The following is an 18,758-nucleotide window of genomic DNA, read 5'->3' as shown; positions in this document are numbered from 1 at the left end:
TGTCTGATGACGTGCCGAACGCTGCAAGGGACACACGGCTCAGCCCCGTCCAGTCTGGGGATGATATGTTGCTTCGTCATTATTGGTCCAGTGTGCTGACTCCATCACAACTCGTCTTCTCATCACGATTCTCAGATTGGGTATCAATTTTGACATGGACTTGCTGATCTTGATTCATATCGATAATAAGTAGTTTCGTACAGGTAGACTAAATATACCCCAAGAGTCTTTTTCGCCGTGCTGTGTTTTCTCGTCTTCTCATGCTGGGCTTCAAGTAGTAAACAGACGCCCTCCAAAATGGTGCAGAACAAATGGCTCACATCCAACTCGAAATGTAGCCTGACAGGTTTCAAGCATTGGTCATACTGACATCCTCATCAGATCCGGTTTCCTTCCTCATCTGATAAGCCATCATCCCCCACACTAGCTTCAGAGCTTCCAGCCGTTGCTTGATATCAAACAGGTCGTACCAGGGGCTCCTCCACGCCTCCACCTTACCCCAGCTACGCTTGGACGGGTCTAGCTCGCGAGCTCCATCCAGAGCCTCAAGCAGACGGTTGGGTACCCTCACTCGAAGGATAGAGACGTGGTGAAACAGTGAGCTCACCACAAAGATGTCGTCGTAGTCTGCGCCCTGTCGTCGGCCGATAGCCTCATACTGGGCCTTCTTATCCCAGGTCGAAGAGGGAGGTCGCACCATGCGATAGTTGTCATAGATACTCATGTTCTTGCGGGGCTTCTTGGAAACGGGCAAGCCATTCTCATCACTGGGCTTGACGTCTTTGTCACCCTGAACAGAGTCCTTCTCGATCTCACGCCCAATGGGTCCTCCGGGACCACCTCCCCAGCGCTTTTCAGTCGTCCACCATTGCCCATCTCCGAACCGCTTCTCCGTTTTGCCCTCGCGTGCGCGGTGTTGCGCCGTGATAAGCGCCGCCACTATTTCTCGCGCAAGGTCCAGAGACTGGGCGGTTTCGGGGTCCGGCACGGTAAAGTCGGTGGTCCCTCTAGCACTGACACTGGCTACTGGTCCATGAACAACACCTGCACGGGCAGCTTCACGGGTGGTTGGGCTCTGGAACACAAAGAGACAGCCAGAGGGGCAGTAGGTCTTGCGAGAAGGTGTTCCTTCGGGCGAGCTCAGGTGAAGACGTGGCTCGGTTCGCGATGGCGAAACGTTGCAGCCAAAGTCATAGGCAACAAGCTTGACGAATGCCGTCATAAGGTTGTTGCGGTAGTCAGGGGGCATACTAGAGCCAGAACTGGTCCGGTAATAGGAGGGCCCGGTATCCTCCTTGGGGGCCACTTGTTTCGCGTCACCCGAGCTCGCCGCTCCGTCAGTGACCTCCGGGGAGGCTTCAGGGGATGGGGGCAGTGCCGGAGGCTGGGTAGGGTCATCCCAGAAGGAAGTGAAGGCTTCAAGACAACGGAAGAACTCGTATGCATTTCCCAGGCGAGCCTGCTGCTTTCCCTTGGGCACAGGTAGTCTCCGCACGGTTCGAAAAGCGTCTTCGTTGATGCTCGACAGCTCCTTTTTGCGCTCAAGATAAACCTGACACCCAGGAGAGAGGTTGCCGTTCCTGATGGGCCTGCGAGTAGATGCATTCTTGTCCCGAGCCTCATCGAGAGAGAGTCTATCCCACTCATCAAAATCGGGGATATACGAAGGGTCAGGCACCAGGTCGGCGGGTTTCGCATCGAGGTTTAGGTTAAGACCAATGGCGGAAAAGCCATGGGCGCCGAGAGCGGCAGTTGTTCGACCCGTGTTCTGAAGCAGAGAAGAGAGAGCCGAGGCGGCGTCGACGGGGTCGTCATCGTGGGCGAAAGGCTGAAAGCGAGGAAGAGTGACGGGCGTAGGAGGTGGAACGTCCTTTGGATCTATCTTATTCTTTGACGGAATACCGGCTGACACGAGTTTAGCCAGGGTCTATCAAGGTGGAGGCACAAGGTAAAGAAAGTGTGGGGGAGGGGCAGACGACAAAACAGGGCGAAGCTTGGTGGAGGTGAAGTGAGGGGGGAATGCGGTGTTTTGGGAACATGGCATGGTCAAGAGAATCGTGGCGAGGTGAAAATCGCAAGAATTGGGAAAATGTCAAAGGAGAGAGGATCAATGAGCAAGAGGAAGCTATTCACTGCTTACCAAAGGAGGCGAAGTTGCCAAACATGGCTGCGGATGGAAGTAGTGGCGCTGCTAACGATGTAAGGTACCGCAGCAGCAGATGCTAAGCAAGCACAATGAACGACGTCGGCGTCAGTGAGAGACGGGGCCACGGCCAAGCCAAGGTACCACGAGGCACAACGAGACACACAGTGGTCGGAGAATACTCGTCAGGAGTTGGAGCTATGGGGAGGGAGGCTTAGACGTGTAGAGGGCCTCAAGGTGCGCCAGACAGAGCTCGTTCGTTGATTGATGCGTGGGAGGGAGAGAGAGTCAAGCGGGGGAAGAGGTCAGGTTGGAGCACGCCGTGCAGCAGCCCGTGAAGTGATGGGGCAGCGATAAGACGGTGTAGATAGCAGTATTCGACAGGTAAAGATACAGAGACTAAGCCTGCAGAAAGGACAAGGGAAATGGCCGTCCAACGACTCCAAACAGACACAAAGTGATGCCAGAAGCTCAATCGAACAACGGCATTGAGTGGATGGATGAGATGGGAGGGAGGGGGAGCTCTCAAGTTCGCTCGGTCGTTCTGTGGCGGTCGGTCAAGTCGGTCCACGCGGGAGCAGCCGCGGGGTTGGGAGGCGAGACAGCAAAGGCAAGGCAAGCGAGCAACCAACAGAGTCGCAGCGGAGACGGGAGAGTCAAGGATGGAGCTCTTGATTGATTGATGGTTGATGAGTGGATGGATGGAGGTGATGGAGTGATGGAGTGGAGGCCATGATGTGCAAGGTACCTGAAGCCACGCCGCTTTTAGGTAGCGGACCTCCACTGTCACAGACAAGCGTCGCTGTTGGGTGAGCTCTAATTGGGTGACGGTCGGTTGCATAAATCCAGGGTTCACAAGTCGACATGGATAGCTTCACATTTGCAACACCTATGTGCACTTGAAGTCTTTTCTCGTTTGCAACTTCAATTGAGGTGTCAACTGTAATCATAGATAGAAGCCGTTTGAAGGTGGCTGCATCTAGGTAGGGGAATATGCAAACACCCGACTGTGTCACGTGAATCAGGTCCAGGTGTTGCGTTAATTGAACGGCCTTGCATAGAAATATAGAGAAGACCAAGATCACACAAAAGACAAGATTATCTCTTCTCAACTTTTCCTCGAGATTATTTCACTGTCATCCCAATACTCTCTCACCACCAATACCGGAACCTCCCACTGGCCCAAGCAGAAGCCATGAGTCAACAGTTGTCGTCGGTCCATCGTTACCGCTTTCTCTCCTTTGGCAAAGGCCCCGTCTCTACTCTTGACGAAAACCTTCCACCCTTTCCAAGAAGCACCCGCAGGCGCCGCCCTCCCGAAGCTTCAGCCGGCTTGCTGGATCGCCTCCCAACCGAGCTTCTCCATCTAACCCTCACGCATCTCGATATCCGGAGCTTGATCGACTTCAGGCTCACCAACAGAAGAGCCGCCGAGATGGTCGACTACCTCCCCCAATTCAGAGCCGTGTCTGCACATGCGCGAAATGCATTGAGAGGCATCCTTGCCATTGGAACTGGCCGCTGGATAACATGCGCGACTCTCTACGAGAAACTCTGCACATCCAAGTGCGACTGTTGTGGTGGCCAGGGCGGTTACCTCTACCTCGTCACTTGCAAACGAGTCTGTTTCCGGTGCTTGTCGTTGAGCAGGTTCTATCACCCACTACCCTTAGGCACGGCTGCCTCTGCCTTTAACTTGTACGTGCCTATACTGCGTACGCTTCCCCATATGACGGCTCTTACAGGCACCTATGCACCAAACGAAACGATTACTGAACCCCTCGTACTGGTTGACTTCGACTCTGCCGTAGCTGCCGGCATCCGAGTTCATGGGTGCCGAACCATGATTTATTATAAAGCCCGTTGCCGAGACCAATCTGTGCTATTGGGTTTCGATCGCGGCTTCGTTGCTGAGGGGCCAGGTCAGCGGCATTTGCGGCCGCCTCTCGCGTTCCGTGGTTCAACAAGAAGACCCGGAAATTCGAAAACCTGTCATTCTGCGATGATTGCCTGCAGCATCCGGAGCGGCCCGACGGGAAACCATGGTCTAGTTGGCGATTGCAATACACAGAGGAGTCTCTTGCGGACCATCGGAAGACCTGCAGATTCCAAGGACTCAGGCTTCGGTCTGGAACTCTTATACAGAGACGCTAGGTCAAGGATGTAAGTGGATGTCTCAAGAGAGCTGCAAGCAGGTGGACTAATACTCGGAGAAGGCCAGTACCGTTTACTTGATTTTAATACGGTCCCTTGGAATTTGGAATGGCTGGGCTGGTATTGCGACATGCGAGGCAAGGGGATGGATGTCCAAAGCAAGGCGCTAAGGTGGTCTACCTAGGCAGATCTCTCCTGACCTCGAGGAGAATGAAATTGGATTCCGACTTGTGAACTGTAAGCCATGCTACTTGGTTTTCGTGCTTGGTTTGAAGTGATTATGTCTAAGTATGAACAACTTTGCGAGAATTGCTTCGCCAGCATGAGCAAAGTGCTGCCGACAAGTGGCAAGTGGCAAGTGTCTTTCACTTCACCCACACATTGTAATAGAGTCACGGGCCATGTAACCTCTAGACCATTGACTTCTACCCTACTCTAGTTAAACATCTAGCTTCAGGTTGTAGTTATTTACTTAGCAATATGTTTCGTTATGATTCATGGGGGCATTGCCCTAAATGCACTCACCCACGCCTACCCTAGACCTCCCGTGATGCCGTGATGTGCGGCTGTTACAAAGCTCATGGATGGGAACTTGTTAAGTAACAGAGCTAAATATCTGACTAAGTTGATTCAATTGCGTATATCGGCGGCCAGGTGTTATTGGATTCATTGGCACTGCTTGGTTGCTTGGTTGCTTGGTTAGGGGCGGATCACGACTTCCTTAGAACAGTGCAAACACCCACTTACGTCCGCTAAACAAATGCGCGGTGATCTAGGAAACTCGTTGCAATGATGGTTTAGGAAAATACATGGCATCAAAGCTACAGGTGCCAAAAGCAAGAGATGCTAGATGCTGGAGCTTGGAAGGAGGGGATCGGCAGAGAGAGGGCAGAAGAAAGGGGGTTTAACTTGGAGGCCAGATAGAGCCCTCGCATCTCAAAGGGGCCAGAAATACTCCGAATAGGGCCCACAGCGGAAGAAAGGATGAATGACACCCTGGAGACAAGTGGTGGTGTTGACGTTGCATGCTGCAAAGTTGGGCCAACATCCCTCGGTCGCTCGGCTTGATGTTGAGCCTAAACACAACCCTCGTGATTTTAAGACTACAAAAATGATTTTTAGATTTGATCATGATGGATCAATACTTCTCCTCTGTGATTGAAGTATACCTTTTAGTACGGGTTCAGAAACGTGAAGTGTCAGAAGGACGTCCCGTTCATCAGATGCTGCGTTAATCTGTACCACAATGGATATAGGGACAGAATAGGGGCACTAGTTGTGTACAGGACGGAAAAATTATTGTGATCAGCGAGAATACGGTATTCCGAGAATGTGATAGATTGACCAATGCCAAGTTGAACTGCTTCATGTGTGCCCCGTGTATCGCTCGCTCAACTTACACTCGGCTCTCAGTTATTACCACACACTTCGGGAAACGAGGTCAAAGTGCTCACCCCCAATGGTAAATCACTCATCTTACGCCATCCTCGATGAGATGGAAACACTGATGACGTACTCAAACAGCATGTTTTAGAGACAATTGTCACAGGTGTTGGATAATTCGTCAACTTGGCTGACATGGACTTGGCCCACCCTACAGCACCAATTGTGTTTGCCAAGTCAGTTTCAGTGCCATCTCGAATTCATGCGCTCCCATGCCTCATCACGTGGAACTAAGACCGAGGCGAGAAGAGGAAAAGTTTGTGTTTCGTTAATCGTACGCAGGATGGCCGTGGTGAACAACAGATTTAAGTTTAGCTGGTGAGTTGTGGCGACATGTGGACCGGGATGGCAGGGGGGGCCAGGCTAGGAACAAGGGTGAAGCCGGAGGGGGACGCTCGAGCGGATGAACTGATGTGAGCCAGGATGCAGGGAGGAGCATGATGGAGAGGGGAGGGGCAGTGGCATAAGGATTCAATGCGAGATGGATTAAGTCTTATGAAGGTTAATCAATCTGGCGGGAGTGAGGCAGAGATGAGGATCTTGATGGCGGTTGATAATAGGCTGAGCCGATATGGTCTAAGAGGAGGATTTCTTGGTACATCAAGATGAATCACGAGTAATTTCGGGCGAGGACGGAAGTGAGTGAATGTCTTAGAAGACGATAAAGAAGCACAACTGTTCATGTTGTTGATGCTAATGCCGGCCAAGGTCCCAAAGAGGAGTGTTTTTCAGGTACGGCATGCAGGTACGCGACAAGCGAGATGGGAGACAGGATTTTTTCCACCTGAACTGCCCGTCATCACTCTGTTCTAGTGCACGGAAGAAAAGAAGGTCGTGTTTTGTTTCGTGGGATATTTTTCCGTCTGTCGTTCTAGCGGGTCTATCTTTGGTGTTTCTCAGGACCACCAACCATTATGTCCATGGGTTAAGCCTCCATCCCCAGCTTGGCAGGTACGTACCTCCTGCCTACCGTGAGCGCGCAGCTAGAGCGTGTCAGTCGTCTCAGGTGGCTGACGGCAGCGCCTCCCAAGAAGGAAAAGGCAGGCACAAACAGAGAAGGCACCAATAACGGTTGCCCCACCCTGCAGGTGCCTACGGTAGGCGCTGGGTCTCTCCCTCAGGTTCTGGTCGGGACTTCACTCTCTCTTTTTTTCCATCAACAACAACTTTGGGCGTATAAGGGGCCAACCATCATCACCGTAACCGTTCCCGGTCGCATCACCGAGACCATACGTACATATTCAGCTGTGGCGCTTAGAAAGAAGAAATGCGAGAGGCGGACAGAGACGGCGGATCCTCCTCTGATATCGTCCACCGTCGCAGATATCGACATGGTCGTCATACATGTTTCCCCTCAGCAGCAGCAGCCACAGCTTCGCCTCGCCTCCTCCGTGAAAACATGACCACGTTCTGGCTTCCGTCCCAGGACTCTGGGATCGCTAGCCTAGCTCCTCAAGGCATGGCCCCTCGGCTACTAGTCCCAAGCAAGCATGGGCGACAACGTGGGGACGGCATCGTGCTTCAGATCTGTCGCAGGACAGGGAACTACCCCTTGCTTCTCACCAAAGCTCCCCTTGCTTGTCGACCCCTGCTCCACGCCACCCGAAGAGCTTTTCTGTGGTAGCTCCCGTCCGGTTTGTCGCCCGATGCCGCCTCTCGTTCTACTTGGAGTCAGGTAAAACGCTGGAATGGCATAGCCCCCCCTTTGGGTTGCGTTGTTCGTTGTTTAGGGTGCCATCCCCCCTCAAGTCGACCTCAGCGACGTTTCACTCTCTCATTCTCTCTCTTTGTCTGTCTCTCCCTCTGTTTGTGTTTCTTCTCCGTGTCTCTGTCTCTGTCTCTCCTTGTATCTTTGTTTTGCGTTCTCTCTCTACAATTTCTCTTGCTGTCTCTCACTCACCCAGTCTTTCCTTGTTACGGCTCTCGCACTCTCTCGTCGAGCCGTCATCGTACCTATTCTCTCATTCGCATCGAAACTCGACAGGTGACAGGATCATCCACCTATATGAAGATCTAAAGAGCGAGGTGGCCATCGAGGCCCTATGTCAATTTCTGCTCATCCTGCAACTGTCCAACTTCGTTTCGTGCTAGACTAGGCTTCTGGCACTTTCTCACACTCCGCGACTGGCATCGCGAATATTCTTTCTGGTCGATCATGTTAGGCCTCCGGGCTGGAACTGTGTTGAACTTCATCCTTGGAAGGCAGTATGCCGGCATACCACAACAGATCGACGTTACCGAAACCGCTTCACTTGTCGAAAGGGCCCCGGTGGTCATCACCGAGACCGTCATGGAGTCCTTGACCGTTGTTGTCCCAAAGACAACAACCGTACAGGTTACTTACCATGTTCCAATTAATGCATCGACGAGCGCCACGGCCGACCCGAGCGTCACCCTGCCATTTGCTTCAACAGCGATACTTAACGCCACATCCTCCACTTTCGATCCCGCGCAGGATACCCCTCTCTTCGCCATCAACCCATCGTTGATCCTCTCCGAGAGTCAGGAGAGTGTGCCGATTCCCACTACTGCGGTTGAAGGAGATTTGCCCGGGACGAGTGACGCAAACGAGACAGCGGCCCCTATTGAGACCGCAACTACCGAGGAGGCTTCTGCTGAGCCCACTGCTGAGCCCACTACTGAGCCCACTGCTGAGCCAACCTCTGAGCCAACTTCTGAACAGGCTTCTGAACCGATTCCTGAAGTGACTTCCGAAGCGGCACCCACGGAGACACCTGAAGAGGCTCGGTTGGTGAGCGGACAGGACTCTACCTCGTCCGAGGTTCTCCTCTTCGACACCGCGTCGTTGACTTTCACGGGCCCTCCTGGCCGATCCACAACTCTTCAGACTAGATCGGGGACTACGACTGCCGCCTCTGTTCCCGGATCGACTCAATCTTCTGATGGGTTTACCCCTGATGACAGTGAGACGGGCATCACTGACCCCCGACCATCGTACACTACGGCAACCCTGCCTGGTGGCCTCATCACGACTATTGGACTCGACGCGACGGCTGGCAATGATCAAGCCTCAGAGACCAACGGTGCTGACGTCATCAGCAAGGAGTCCAATGACACTGCTACCACGCCCGTCGTTGTGGGCAGTGTTGTCGGATCTGTGATGGGATTGTCTATGCTGGTGTTCCTCTTCTGGTTCTTGAGACGACGTACAACGAGACGCCGCAGGAGCACACTTTTGACTCCTCTCGGCATCCCTCCGGGCGCGCCTGGAGGCATGGGTGGCATGGGTGGTGAGAAGTACGAGATTGACAACAACTCCCTGGGTCCAACCCCTCGATCCACCAAGCTTGCGGCCGCTGTGACGGCCAACGCAAAGAAGTTTGGACATAAGATCAGACTCTCAATGAACGGTTCTCCCGGTGTCAACATGAACCGAGGAAACTCGCAGTTCCTCGACTCTAACCCGTCCCACAGCCGAAGCGCATCCGTGGGACCCTACCCCAGCAGCCGAGGAGACGAGTCCCAGGGACACCAAGGATGGTGGTCGCGACTTATCCTGGAGTCTAGCGCCGAGAACCTTGAGGCCCAGGAGAGTTCGGAGAAGGAGCGTGGGATGACACGAACGCCGAGCCCGAACCCCTTTTCGGATGCCCACACCATGGTTGCCGTGCCTCCAGCCAACCCTTTTGCCTCTGCTCGAGACTCTCTTATGCCCTCTCCTTTGGCTCCTGGACGTTCGCCGCCTCAGCGACCACCTCGCCCGGACGATCCATTCTCGGATTCGAACTCGGTTGCGCCTCTTGCTCCTACCCACCTGCCACCGGCCACATATGTGACGGATGTGCGGAGATCCAGGGGCCCTTCGATGGCGCGCAACCTTACACCTCCTGGGCCGAATGGGTCACCCAACCTCGAACTTCCCACCTCCCGCGAGGCGTGGCGCGACAATATCCACTCGAACCCCTTCGACTTGGAGCTTGATGGACGACATGTGCCCAGCGTCAGCAACATTCATCCCCTGCCGCCGCGGTACACAGCTGCCAGCTCCTTCTACGGCACGCAAAAACGGGCTACAACACACTCTCGCGCCGAGAGCTTCACCTCGCGATACACCAGCGGAGTGAGCATGCTCGACGAGTGGCCCGTTCCGCCTACCGACTCGAGATATAGCGGAGCGGGCTACCCGCCCTACCGACACTCTCGAAGCGAGAGCGACAGCGTCCTGGGCCGCCAAAGCGTGGGCCAGGCAATCTAAGCCTTGGCTGAGCGTGCCACATGCGGGGCGAGTTTTCATTTCGTTGTTGTCTCGACGCGGGGATAAGCGTGACGGTTCTTGGAGGGTGTCACTCGCCCGCTGCATAGAAAAGAAAAAGTTGGGGAAAATACCTATTTAGATGGATACCAAAACAGGGTTGATATTTGGCATGTCAGCGTTTGTGCTTACGATACCACAGAACTACGTTTTCTTTTTTGTATAGAACAAGGCGCATTTGTACATGTTGCTATGGAAGGAGGTGACGAAGTCCATTAGAAGAACTTTGTGTGCATTGCTATGCCCCGTCGAGAATTTAATGATAGAGCGTATTAATGCAGATGTTTGTGCCCCGAATTGGGTCTGTGCATACTTTGGTGATTCAAGAGTTTCGAATTGATTGGCTTGGCAGTTGATCAAGATGTAGTAGTGTCTTATTGGTTTCCAGGTAAGCTGTTCCCATTATATGAAGCCAGCTCTTGTATTCATATATGGATGTCTGTCTAAATCGTCATCGCATCTCCCACTGGCCGACACATGGGCGTGTACAGTGAAGACGGCGACGTGGCCTTCTCTTAGCTCATACCGCATCTGGGGATAGCAAGGCATGGGGGAAGACGAGAATATCAACATGGGTTATCATAATTGCTCTATATATAGGGAACCTTTACCCAGTGCCCTTGGAATCTAGACCAGTCGAATCCAGGGGCGAGAGTCATTAATACCTATAGTCATTATTGCCAAGTCATAAATGGAGAGGTTAGTTGGAATTGAGAAGTGTGTGGTGATAAAATGGACAGGTTTCTTGACATGGAATGAAGAGAATTTTCGGCAGATGCTTAGACACTGGCGAGCAAAGTTGCCAATAACCCCTAGTTCTTTGACTTTAATTATCCTTGACTCACCTTTACGTCGTGGATCCCTCAGGTGACTCTCACCGGAAGCTTGTTTCTGCCGCAGTAGTTGGTACTGTTCGTCATGTCTACCACTGTTGGCTCTCCCCTATGACAGGCTACCCGTCAGTCTCGGTAAGGAGGCATCGCACCAAGTCAAACAGTCTGTGAGGGAGGGTAATGATAAAACATGTGAAAAATACATCAAGAACTTGCCGATTGACTCATGGCCGAAGAGCACTTTGGGGGAAAGGTTAAAAGAAAACACCACTTCAGTGTAAGAATAGAGTTCTGGACAGCCATTGGAGAAGCAACATGTACCGAAGATGAATATCTATAATAAGCCCCTTTTTGTTACATCAGATTCATCACCATCTGTGTCTGCCTCGAAGACTCATCCCCCTTTGTTGAGCTTCCTTGGCTAACTACTGATTCCACTTGGGTGAATAATCAGTGTAAGCCAGATGCTCCTCATTGTTTTATTCCTCAGAAAAGAGACTAATAGCCGTATAGCTCTCTTTGTTCATCATGGAGTCTTCTTCCCAACCAAAACCCCCTCCGGTCTAGACCTCCAGATACCGGACCGCGTCTCCTATGCTCCGCCCTCTGCAGCTGGAGTCTGCTCATTATACCCTACCCGATATCCTCAAAACTCATAAAGAGTCGTTCATCGCCAAGGCTAAAAAAGTACTGGAGCACTACGGTCTTGTGGAAGGGGACAACACGACGGTGGACCTCCTACATCGTCAAGGGTGCTCCTTTAGGACGGGGGCTGTCGCTACACTTTACATAACTACGCCGTGGAAGAAAGACACTTCTGATCTATGGCCACGTGCTGTCGAGGATATAAAAACATATATGGATGGTGTAATACAGGGTCGTGACGGAATCGACCTCCACATCGAGATGATGGCCCCGGAGCGCTTCCTACCCAAGCATATGGGGCCGGCCACTGGTCACCCACGGCTCACTGAGGATGAATGGGACTCGGTCAATACCATGGTTGAGGAGACCCTTGAATCATACGAGGCAACCAAGGACCACTGCGTAACCATTTCCCTGTTCAGACTTGGGTATTCAGAGAGGATGGAGGAGAATCCCATCACTATATACATCTCCCTCTCGTATGAGTCCGATGAGGCGCGGTGGGAGGAGGTTATCATTAAGATTGAGAATGAACTCCACGAGAGGGATCTAGACTTTGTCAAAGTTCATTTTGAGCATAATCTTGGATGGGATCTGGGTTGGAGTGAGTTTGGTATGACTAGGCCCTGCTTCCTAGACAAGAATAAGGCTGACCTTGAGTATAGATTAGGTACCTCGGTATCAGACGGCGCGATTCTTGTGGGATGACCTAAAGGTTGACTCTGATGGTTAAGGAAGAAGGCCCAAGGAGCCTCACATGGGCTATGAGTTAACTTGTCTAACATGGATCTGAAGATATAAGGGAGGTTTATGGGGGTTTATCGAATAGGCGGTTAGAAGCACCTAGGCAAGCCGTCATTTTGACAAATATGTCTTGTCTATCAGGCATTGCGACCCAGGTAGTGTGAGAGCTCGCTCCTTGATAGAAATGGCAACTTTATCCAAGTCTCATCACATCTTGTCCTTATACCATAGCCTACGAGTGATCCAAACCCTTCTCCAACCTTTGTTTGCACCAACCCCATCATTACCTTTCCCACCTCCCATCCTTAGTGCGAAAGATAGGTCTTCTTAGGCCGTTCTAGTTCGCTTTGCTATTGGTCACCATTCTTTTCAGAGGATAGATGTCGACAGGCGGCCCGTAGTGGAGTATCGTATCTGTCGAGCTGGAATGCCTCGTCGGACCCGGATCAAGTGAAGATGGTCGGTAGAACACAGCCTTGCCTTCCAAACTGGATGATCAAGGGAAGATAGCCATGTTGCAGCATTTCTGCCTTGCGGGTGGGGTGATTGCTTTGGCGTTTAATCGGAACGAATTAGGATGAGTATGCCATGACTGAATTAGGCTGTCGGTTTGTTGAGGCAAGACATGAAGGCAGTCGATATTCAGCTGCGCCCGGATTCTGAGCCTGGCACTGCCACGTAGCTCTGCATCAGTCAGCGCCCATGGTGGCTTGAAATATTCTCATCTCATACAGATCCAACTCTTTTCCTTCAACCGTCGCCATCATTTGAACCTCTTTGCATTGGACATCCTCCGCAGCACTTCAACGATTGCTGCAACCTCCACCTCACCACCATGCATCTTTTGAATACAACTTCACTAAAACTTGAATACTTTGTGGGCGACGAAACCCCCAAGTATGCCATACTGTCTCACAGATGGGAGGCTGAGGAGATCCTATTCGAAGACGTCCAGACCGACCAGTGGCCTCGAAAAAAGGCGTTGACAAGGTCAAGAAGGCTTGTCTACGAGCCAAGGACGATGGTTTCGAGTACATCTGGGTCGACACCTGCTGTATAGATAAAAGCAGCAGCGCCGAACTCTCCGAGGCTATCAATTCCATGTTCAACTGGTACCGTGATTCCCAAGTATGTTATGCATACTTGCGTGATGTTTCTATCGACGAGACGGAGACTTTTGCCAAGAGTGCATGGTTCACTCGAGGATGGACACTGCAAGAACTTATCGCTCCCCAACAAGTCCATTTCTTTGACAGTCAGTGGAAAAAGATCGGGGACCGCCTGTCCTTGCTCGAATGGATCGTCACGGTAACCATGATTGATCGACGAGTCCTTGGCCGAGCACAACACCATCGACATTGCCGAGGCCACGACGAAGGCTGGGGCTACGGAGAGGCTTGTCCATGCGGAAGGGACAACACGTCCCGGGCCTTTCGTCAGCTACTTTCGTCATTCAGCGTGGCCACGCGCATGTCATGGGCAAGCAGACGAGTTACGAAACGTGTGGAAGACGAAGCGTATGCGCTCCTGGGACTGTTCAACGTGAATATGCCCCTTCTATACGGCGAGGGAACGAAAGCGTTTCGGCGCCTTCAAGAAGAGATCATTCGGACTTCCAATGATCAGTCTATCCTCGCTGGCGACCACTCGCAGTGTTTCTTCTTGGATACCAGCGTCAGTGAGAAAGACATGGATGTGATGGACGACGCACTTGGTCACTTGTTTCCATCTCAGCCAAGTGCATTCTGGAATGCCGCTGATCTGGGACGGCCAAGTGCGTCCTCGAAATACCTGTCCATGACACTCACGAATCACTGTCTAAACATCGACTTGCATATATGTCCTTGCTTGTGGGAGCACGAACCCAGCGGTCAGCTGAAGACGGGGTGGCTAGGAATCTTAGCCTGTGTCTATTCGGACGACTACCTGTCCCGGCCCGCGATCCTCCTAGACAGGCTGAGCTCCACAGAAGACGACCAGCATATCTTCATACGGGCACTGATGGAGCACAACACTTCGGTTAGAATATCTCCGGCCGCGCTGCTAAACGGAAATGAAAATGTTGAAATTTTCGAAAGGGGAGTGAAAGTAGGGTTCGATCCAAGCCACATCAAGAAGATGAATATCGATCTGTTGTTACAAGCTCCCACGCAAGCACAAGGTATGCGGACGCCCGCCATAAGGATCAGCCCAGCTATAGGAGGTCACGATGACATGACATATCGGATCCGGGCATCGGTTCCAAAGCTGGAACAAACACCAAAAGGCCACATCCGCGATGTAACATTCTTGATCGATGGTCACCGGCAAACGGACATATACATGCGTGGGCTTCTTGCGATTGATAACGGCTCCAGCCACGCATTCTTCGTCGCATACGGCTTTTCAGTGCACAAAATTACAAACCCCGAGGCACTGGATTCTGCGGCAGCTCCCAAGTTTGATCCCTGGTGTCGACTATTGAAGTGGCGTCGAGTCGTCCCTGATCGAGAGTTTATCCCGAAAGATGACGAGTTCGCCAATACCCTTAAATACATGGTTCAGTTCATCTTCGTCTCGCGTAATACTCTCCCGGAACCAGGCGATGATGTCCATCCTCATGACTCTATGGACTGGCCCGGAAGACCTGGTCTACGAGCCCAGGTAGCCATGACGCCGACCACGTTCCTGGGACAGACTGTGTATGACCTGAAGATTTCTGTGTGGAGAATTGATGGATCATTAGAAACACAAGGTTCGAGGACAATCCGAGTGAGATCTAACAAGAGGTCATCACAGCGTTGATGAAAGGATTGGAACAAGAACTGCCAGATTTGATTTCCAAATTCAGATATTTCTCGAGGTATACCACTTTCATGTTGCCATTGAACTTAGGGAAGCATGAAGCTCCTCAACTTCGTCCCCTCTTGCGTAAACTACGACAAGTTTTGCCTCTCCTGTAATTCGTCCAACCATCTAACACGATGCCGTCCCCAGAGTGGCCTGACACGACCATGACATCATGCCATTGGCCTACACTCTCTATTGTCTGATTGGACGTTTTAAATGGCCTGCAGGGTCTCCCGTCCCTCCCTTTGGCGCGAGAAAATCGCGTTCTACGCGCTGGAGCTGCGACCTGCGCGCGTAAATTGCTCGTCGCACGCGCGCATAACTCGACCCGACGCGGAATGGTCCCCAACTTCATGCGTGGCCCCCTTTCACAGGGCAAGTTTGTTATAGCCATGCGCGTCGTTTCACGGGTGGTCAATTGCACGAGTATACGTGTTACACAAAATGTACTGAAAAAAGTATCAACAAGTTTTTCATTTTTGGTCGAATGAAAAAGTGAATAAGGAATAAAAGGTAGTAGTCACATTGTCCATGAGCCGTCCGAGTTACCATCTAATCTGCCCTGGCCTTTTTTTACTCTCCCGAACCAACCACAACCAGAACCGAATTTCGTCTTTGTGTAGAATAATGCAGGCTTGAGCCTGCCCTGTCACGTAGTCCTCCATCACATCTCGATCGAGGATGAAACAAGAAACCAACCTCCTGGCCTCGAAAATGGGCCGGGGGCCGCCTTGGTCAAGCCAACCGTCTCGGGAGGACCATCTTTCATGCCGCTTGAGTCTATAACGCCGTCGCAAAGGGAAAAGAAAAAGAAATAGATACAGAACCTTGTACACCTCAACTGCCAGTAGTAAAACAATCCAGACAATAGTTAAAAGGAAAAATGTGCGTGCGCGCGTGCTGCTGTAATATGTGCCGTCATGGTATCATGTACACGAGGAAATCAGATGTCGATGTCCAGATCCTCCAAGCTCTCAAAGGGCAAGACGTCGTCCAAGGGGTTGCCGATTGGTGACTAGTCAAACGTCAATCGCCTTTGGGTCACGCTGACGGGTGTCCTAGTTGCCGTGAGCGTGACGGGCGTCTTCCAGGGCTTCTGTGCTGGACTGGGTGTGATGTTGACAAAGTCGGCAAAGTCAAACGCTTGGCTTGGGGTGGTTGGGAACAGGTTGCCCCCACCGGGCGTCATCATCATCGACGAGGGCAGATCCATCTTACTGTTCTTCTGCGGGGGAGTCGAAGGAGGATCCATCCGTGTCCTGGTGGACGTCTTGACGGCTGGTGATGGCGAGGCTGCTAGGTAGAGAAGTAGATCTGCGCCCTCCTCGCCCGTCTTGCCACCGTTGGCGCCTGACCCGGCGTTACCCTTGGCCCGTCTGCTGCCGAGGGTTCGGGACCGCATGGGTGGCGTGCGAGGAGGAGAGGACCGGATGCTGGCGTGGTTGAACGAGTGAGCCGGCAGGAGGTCTTCGTCGTCATCGGAGGGGGCAGCAAAGTTGGGTGATGTCAGCTCACGGCTCATGAGACGTTGCTGGAAAAAGGAGACGTCTGGACCAGCCGACGTGGTGAAGTGCTGCTGCCGGCGAGGCTTGATGGGAGAAGAATGGGCCAGCTGGTGTGAGTTCTTCCACGAGGCGTGAGCGCCAAACGACTTGTGAGCGGTGGGAGAGGCCCGGAATCGCTTGCTCGGGCTCGAAGAGGCGTCGGCAAAGGTGGCATAGTATGTGCGCTTGCGGTGTCCGGTGCTGCCGTTGCTGGAGCCTACTGCATCCGAGAACAGGGGCGCCTTGAGGGGGGAGCTCATGAGGGCTCGGGAGGGATACGGGAGGTCGGATGCGCTGGAGGATGAGTCGGAGAGGAGGTCGCCAGGCTCGGCGAGGCGCTTCCGTCGCATCTCCTCCTCGACTTTGGGCTCGATGGAGTCGAGGGTGAGGTCCTCCCAGCCATGCTTGGTCTTGAACTGGGCGAGGGCGAGTCGGTTCTGGAGTCGGCGTGCGATCTAGAAGTGGGGGAAGAGAGTGTCAGTCAGTCCAGCGACTCACTCATAGAAATGGTATGACTGATTGCGTCTGCGCAAGATGCGAAATGAAAGAAAAAACTCACCTTGCTCACTTCTGCACGCTTGAGCACACAGTCGACGACATCTTCAGGCTGCTTCTTCCAAGGCGACGACATGGCGGACGCTCGCACTGCTCTTTGCACACTCTGCTGCTAGGGGCAACCGCCGTTTGAAATCTGCACTGCACCTCTCTCTGATCCTCCAAAAAAATTGCTGGCGTTGTCCTGATTTTAATTCCGATCCCGAGTTATATATAATGAAAAATTGTTCTTTGTTGGTCAGTTTCCGAGAGTGAATGCGCAGTCGAAGTTGGTGGGTGGTGAATGAGTGAAGGAAAGTCGAGGCCAAGTTTGGTGGTGGTATGGAGCGTTCAAAAGGTTGAGATGGAGATGGAGGGTGCGTGAAGAATCCAAGTTCAAGGAGACGGCAGGGGAACCTAACCTGAAGGTCGGCTCGAGTACAGCTCAGCGCAGTGCAAGCCCGCTAAACTGACCAGAGGTGGGCTGCAGCCGTAGGCACCCTGCCCTGTAAGCTCGATGGATTGGGTGAGAGGAAGAGGGGCTCGTGCCGCCGCGGCCGGGTAACCAGTTGCAGGGGGGACGAGAGGAGAGGGGGAGACCGTTCGTTTCTTTGTTCGTTCGTTCGTTTGCTGTTAGTGAGTTCAGCTGGAATCTTGGTTTCGGGAACCGACAGGGACGGGAGAATGCATGAGTAGACCGAGGGATAGACATGAGCTGAGATTGCACTCATTGGACGACGTCCACGTGTAAATAAACGTGAGGTGTTCGTTGAGAAAGGGGATGGGAACCTCTCTCACTCAACGGTGGACTATGGATTTACCTACTCGGCAACTGAAAAGAAGAAAAACCCATCACGATAGTATCGATGTCAATCAGATCCGGCAATTCAACTGGCTACTCTGTGTCTGTCTCCATTCACTCTCTCGTCACTGGGGCACCAAGAAAATTCACGGTATCCATTCCTCATTCCTCTGGAGACGACACACACCGTTGGCCTGCTAGGCGCTGTAGGCTCCCGATCTGCCCTGGGAGATTTTTAATTAAAAGAGGCCCATGCCTAAAAAAAAGTACTTATGCACGCACTTTGCACAGCAACCACGTCCAGGCCAATCGCTTCACAGGGCCGCCGCTGCCGGGCCAGCAGCAGCCCCAGCTGGCGTTTTGTCATAGGGCTCTGAGGTTCCAAGTGCTTCATGCTGAGCACATCTCTGCTCGTTTGATAGGTCGTCGTGGGTTGTGGACGAACTGCAGAACCTCCTCTTTGCTTGAGGCCACCTAAACTGTGGCCCGACAGAGCCTTGTTCTTGCATCTGAGACTTGGGGAGAAAAATGTTGGTGGATGCTTTCAGGGCTTTGACAATGACAATGACAATTGATGCCACTTTGGTCAGCGTTGAGTTTGATTGGTCTGTGGCTGTTCAAGGGTTGACCAAACTCGGTGCTGACGCTTCAGCTGGCTGGCTGAAGTTGGCAAAGATGCACCATCACTGGTTCATTGTGTAGAGCTGAATAACTCGTCTCCTTATTGTTCTCCACTAGTTCGCCAAGGGAGATTGATACTTAATAACTATCTCGGTTCCCTCTTGGACGCAGGATCGAGCTCAATTGATCCATG

General features: G+C 52.4%; 6 protein-coding genes across 6 annotated transcripts; 4 read left to right on the top strand and 2 right to left on the bottom strand.

Annotated features, from left to right (window-relative positions):
* Nucleotides 1-349: 349 nt before the first annotated feature.
* Nucleotides 350-2,165, bottom strand: MRS44_002500 (uncharacterized protein; the record flags this gene model as incomplete). The annotated part of the gene is made up of 2 exons (XM_046268068.2): nucleotides 350-1,905; nucleotides 2,141-2,165. The coding sequence occupies 2 exons, from the start codon at nucleotides 2,163-2,165 to the stop codon at nucleotides 350-352; spliced, it is 1,581 nt and encodes a 526-aa protein (XP_046136608.1).
* Nucleotides 2,166-3,338: 1,173 nt separating this feature from the next.
* Nucleotides 3,339-4,310, top strand: MRS44_002499 (uncharacterized protein; the record flags this gene model as incomplete). Its single annotated transcript, XM_046279337.1, has 1 exon — nucleotides 3,339-4,310. The coding sequence occupies one exon, from the start codon at nucleotides 3,339-3,341 to the stop codon at nucleotides 4,308-4,310; it is 972 nt and encodes a 323-aa protein (XP_046136607.1).
* Nucleotides 4,311-7,895: 3,585 nt separating this feature from the next.
* On the top strand, nucleotides 7,896-9,956 carry MRS44_002498 (uncharacterized protein; the record flags this gene model as incomplete). Its single annotated transcript, XM_046268067.2, has 1 exon — nucleotides 7,896-9,956. One exon carries the CDS (start codon nucleotides 7,896-7,898, stop codon nucleotides 9,954-9,956), a length of 2,061 nt encoding a protein of 686 aa, XP_046136606.1.
* Nucleotides 9,957-11,374: 1,418 nt separating this feature from the next.
* On the top strand, nucleotides 11,375-12,161 carry MRS44_002497 (uncharacterized protein; the record flags this gene model as incomplete). Its single annotated transcript, XM_065622854.1, has 3 exons — nucleotides 11,375-11,407; nucleotides 11,459-12,104; nucleotides 12,157-12,161. The coding sequence occupies 3 exons, from the start codon at nucleotides 11,375-11,377 to the stop codon at nucleotides 12,159-12,161; spliced, it is 684 nt and encodes a 227-aa protein (XP_065478926.1).
* A 909-nt stretch (nucleotides 12,162-13,070) lies between these two features.
* On the top strand, nucleotides 13,071-15,019 carry MRS44_002496 (uncharacterized protein; the record flags this gene model as incomplete). Its single annotated transcript, XM_065622853.1, has 2 exons — nucleotides 13,071-13,132; nucleotides 13,183-15,019. 2 exons carry the CDS (start codon nucleotides 13,071-13,073, stop codon nucleotides 15,017-15,019), a joined length of 1,899 nt encoding a protein of 632 aa, XP_065478925.1.
* Nucleotides 15,020-16,079: 1,060 nt separating this feature from the next.
* MRS44_002495 (uncharacterized protein) lies at nucleotides 16,080-17,239 on the bottom strand (the record flags this gene model as incomplete). The annotated part of the gene is made up of 2 exons (XM_046273492.1): nucleotides 16,080-17,063; nucleotides 17,168-17,239. 2 exons carry the CDS (start codon nucleotides 17,237-17,239, stop codon nucleotides 16,080-16,082), a joined length of 1,056 nt encoding a protein of 351 aa, XP_046136603.1.
* Nucleotides 17,240-18,758: the final 1,519 nt, after the last annotated feature.

The sequence above is a fragment of the Fusarium solani genome (genome assembly GCF_023522795.1).
Source record: "Fusarium solani strain SB1 chromosome Unknown bctg00000001, whole genome shotgun sequence".
Lineage (NCBI taxonomy): Eukaryota > Fungi > Ascomycota > Sordariomycetes > Hypocreales > Nectriaceae > Fusarium > Fusarium solani.
This window is presented reverse-complemented; position numbering and strand designations above follow the sequence as displayed.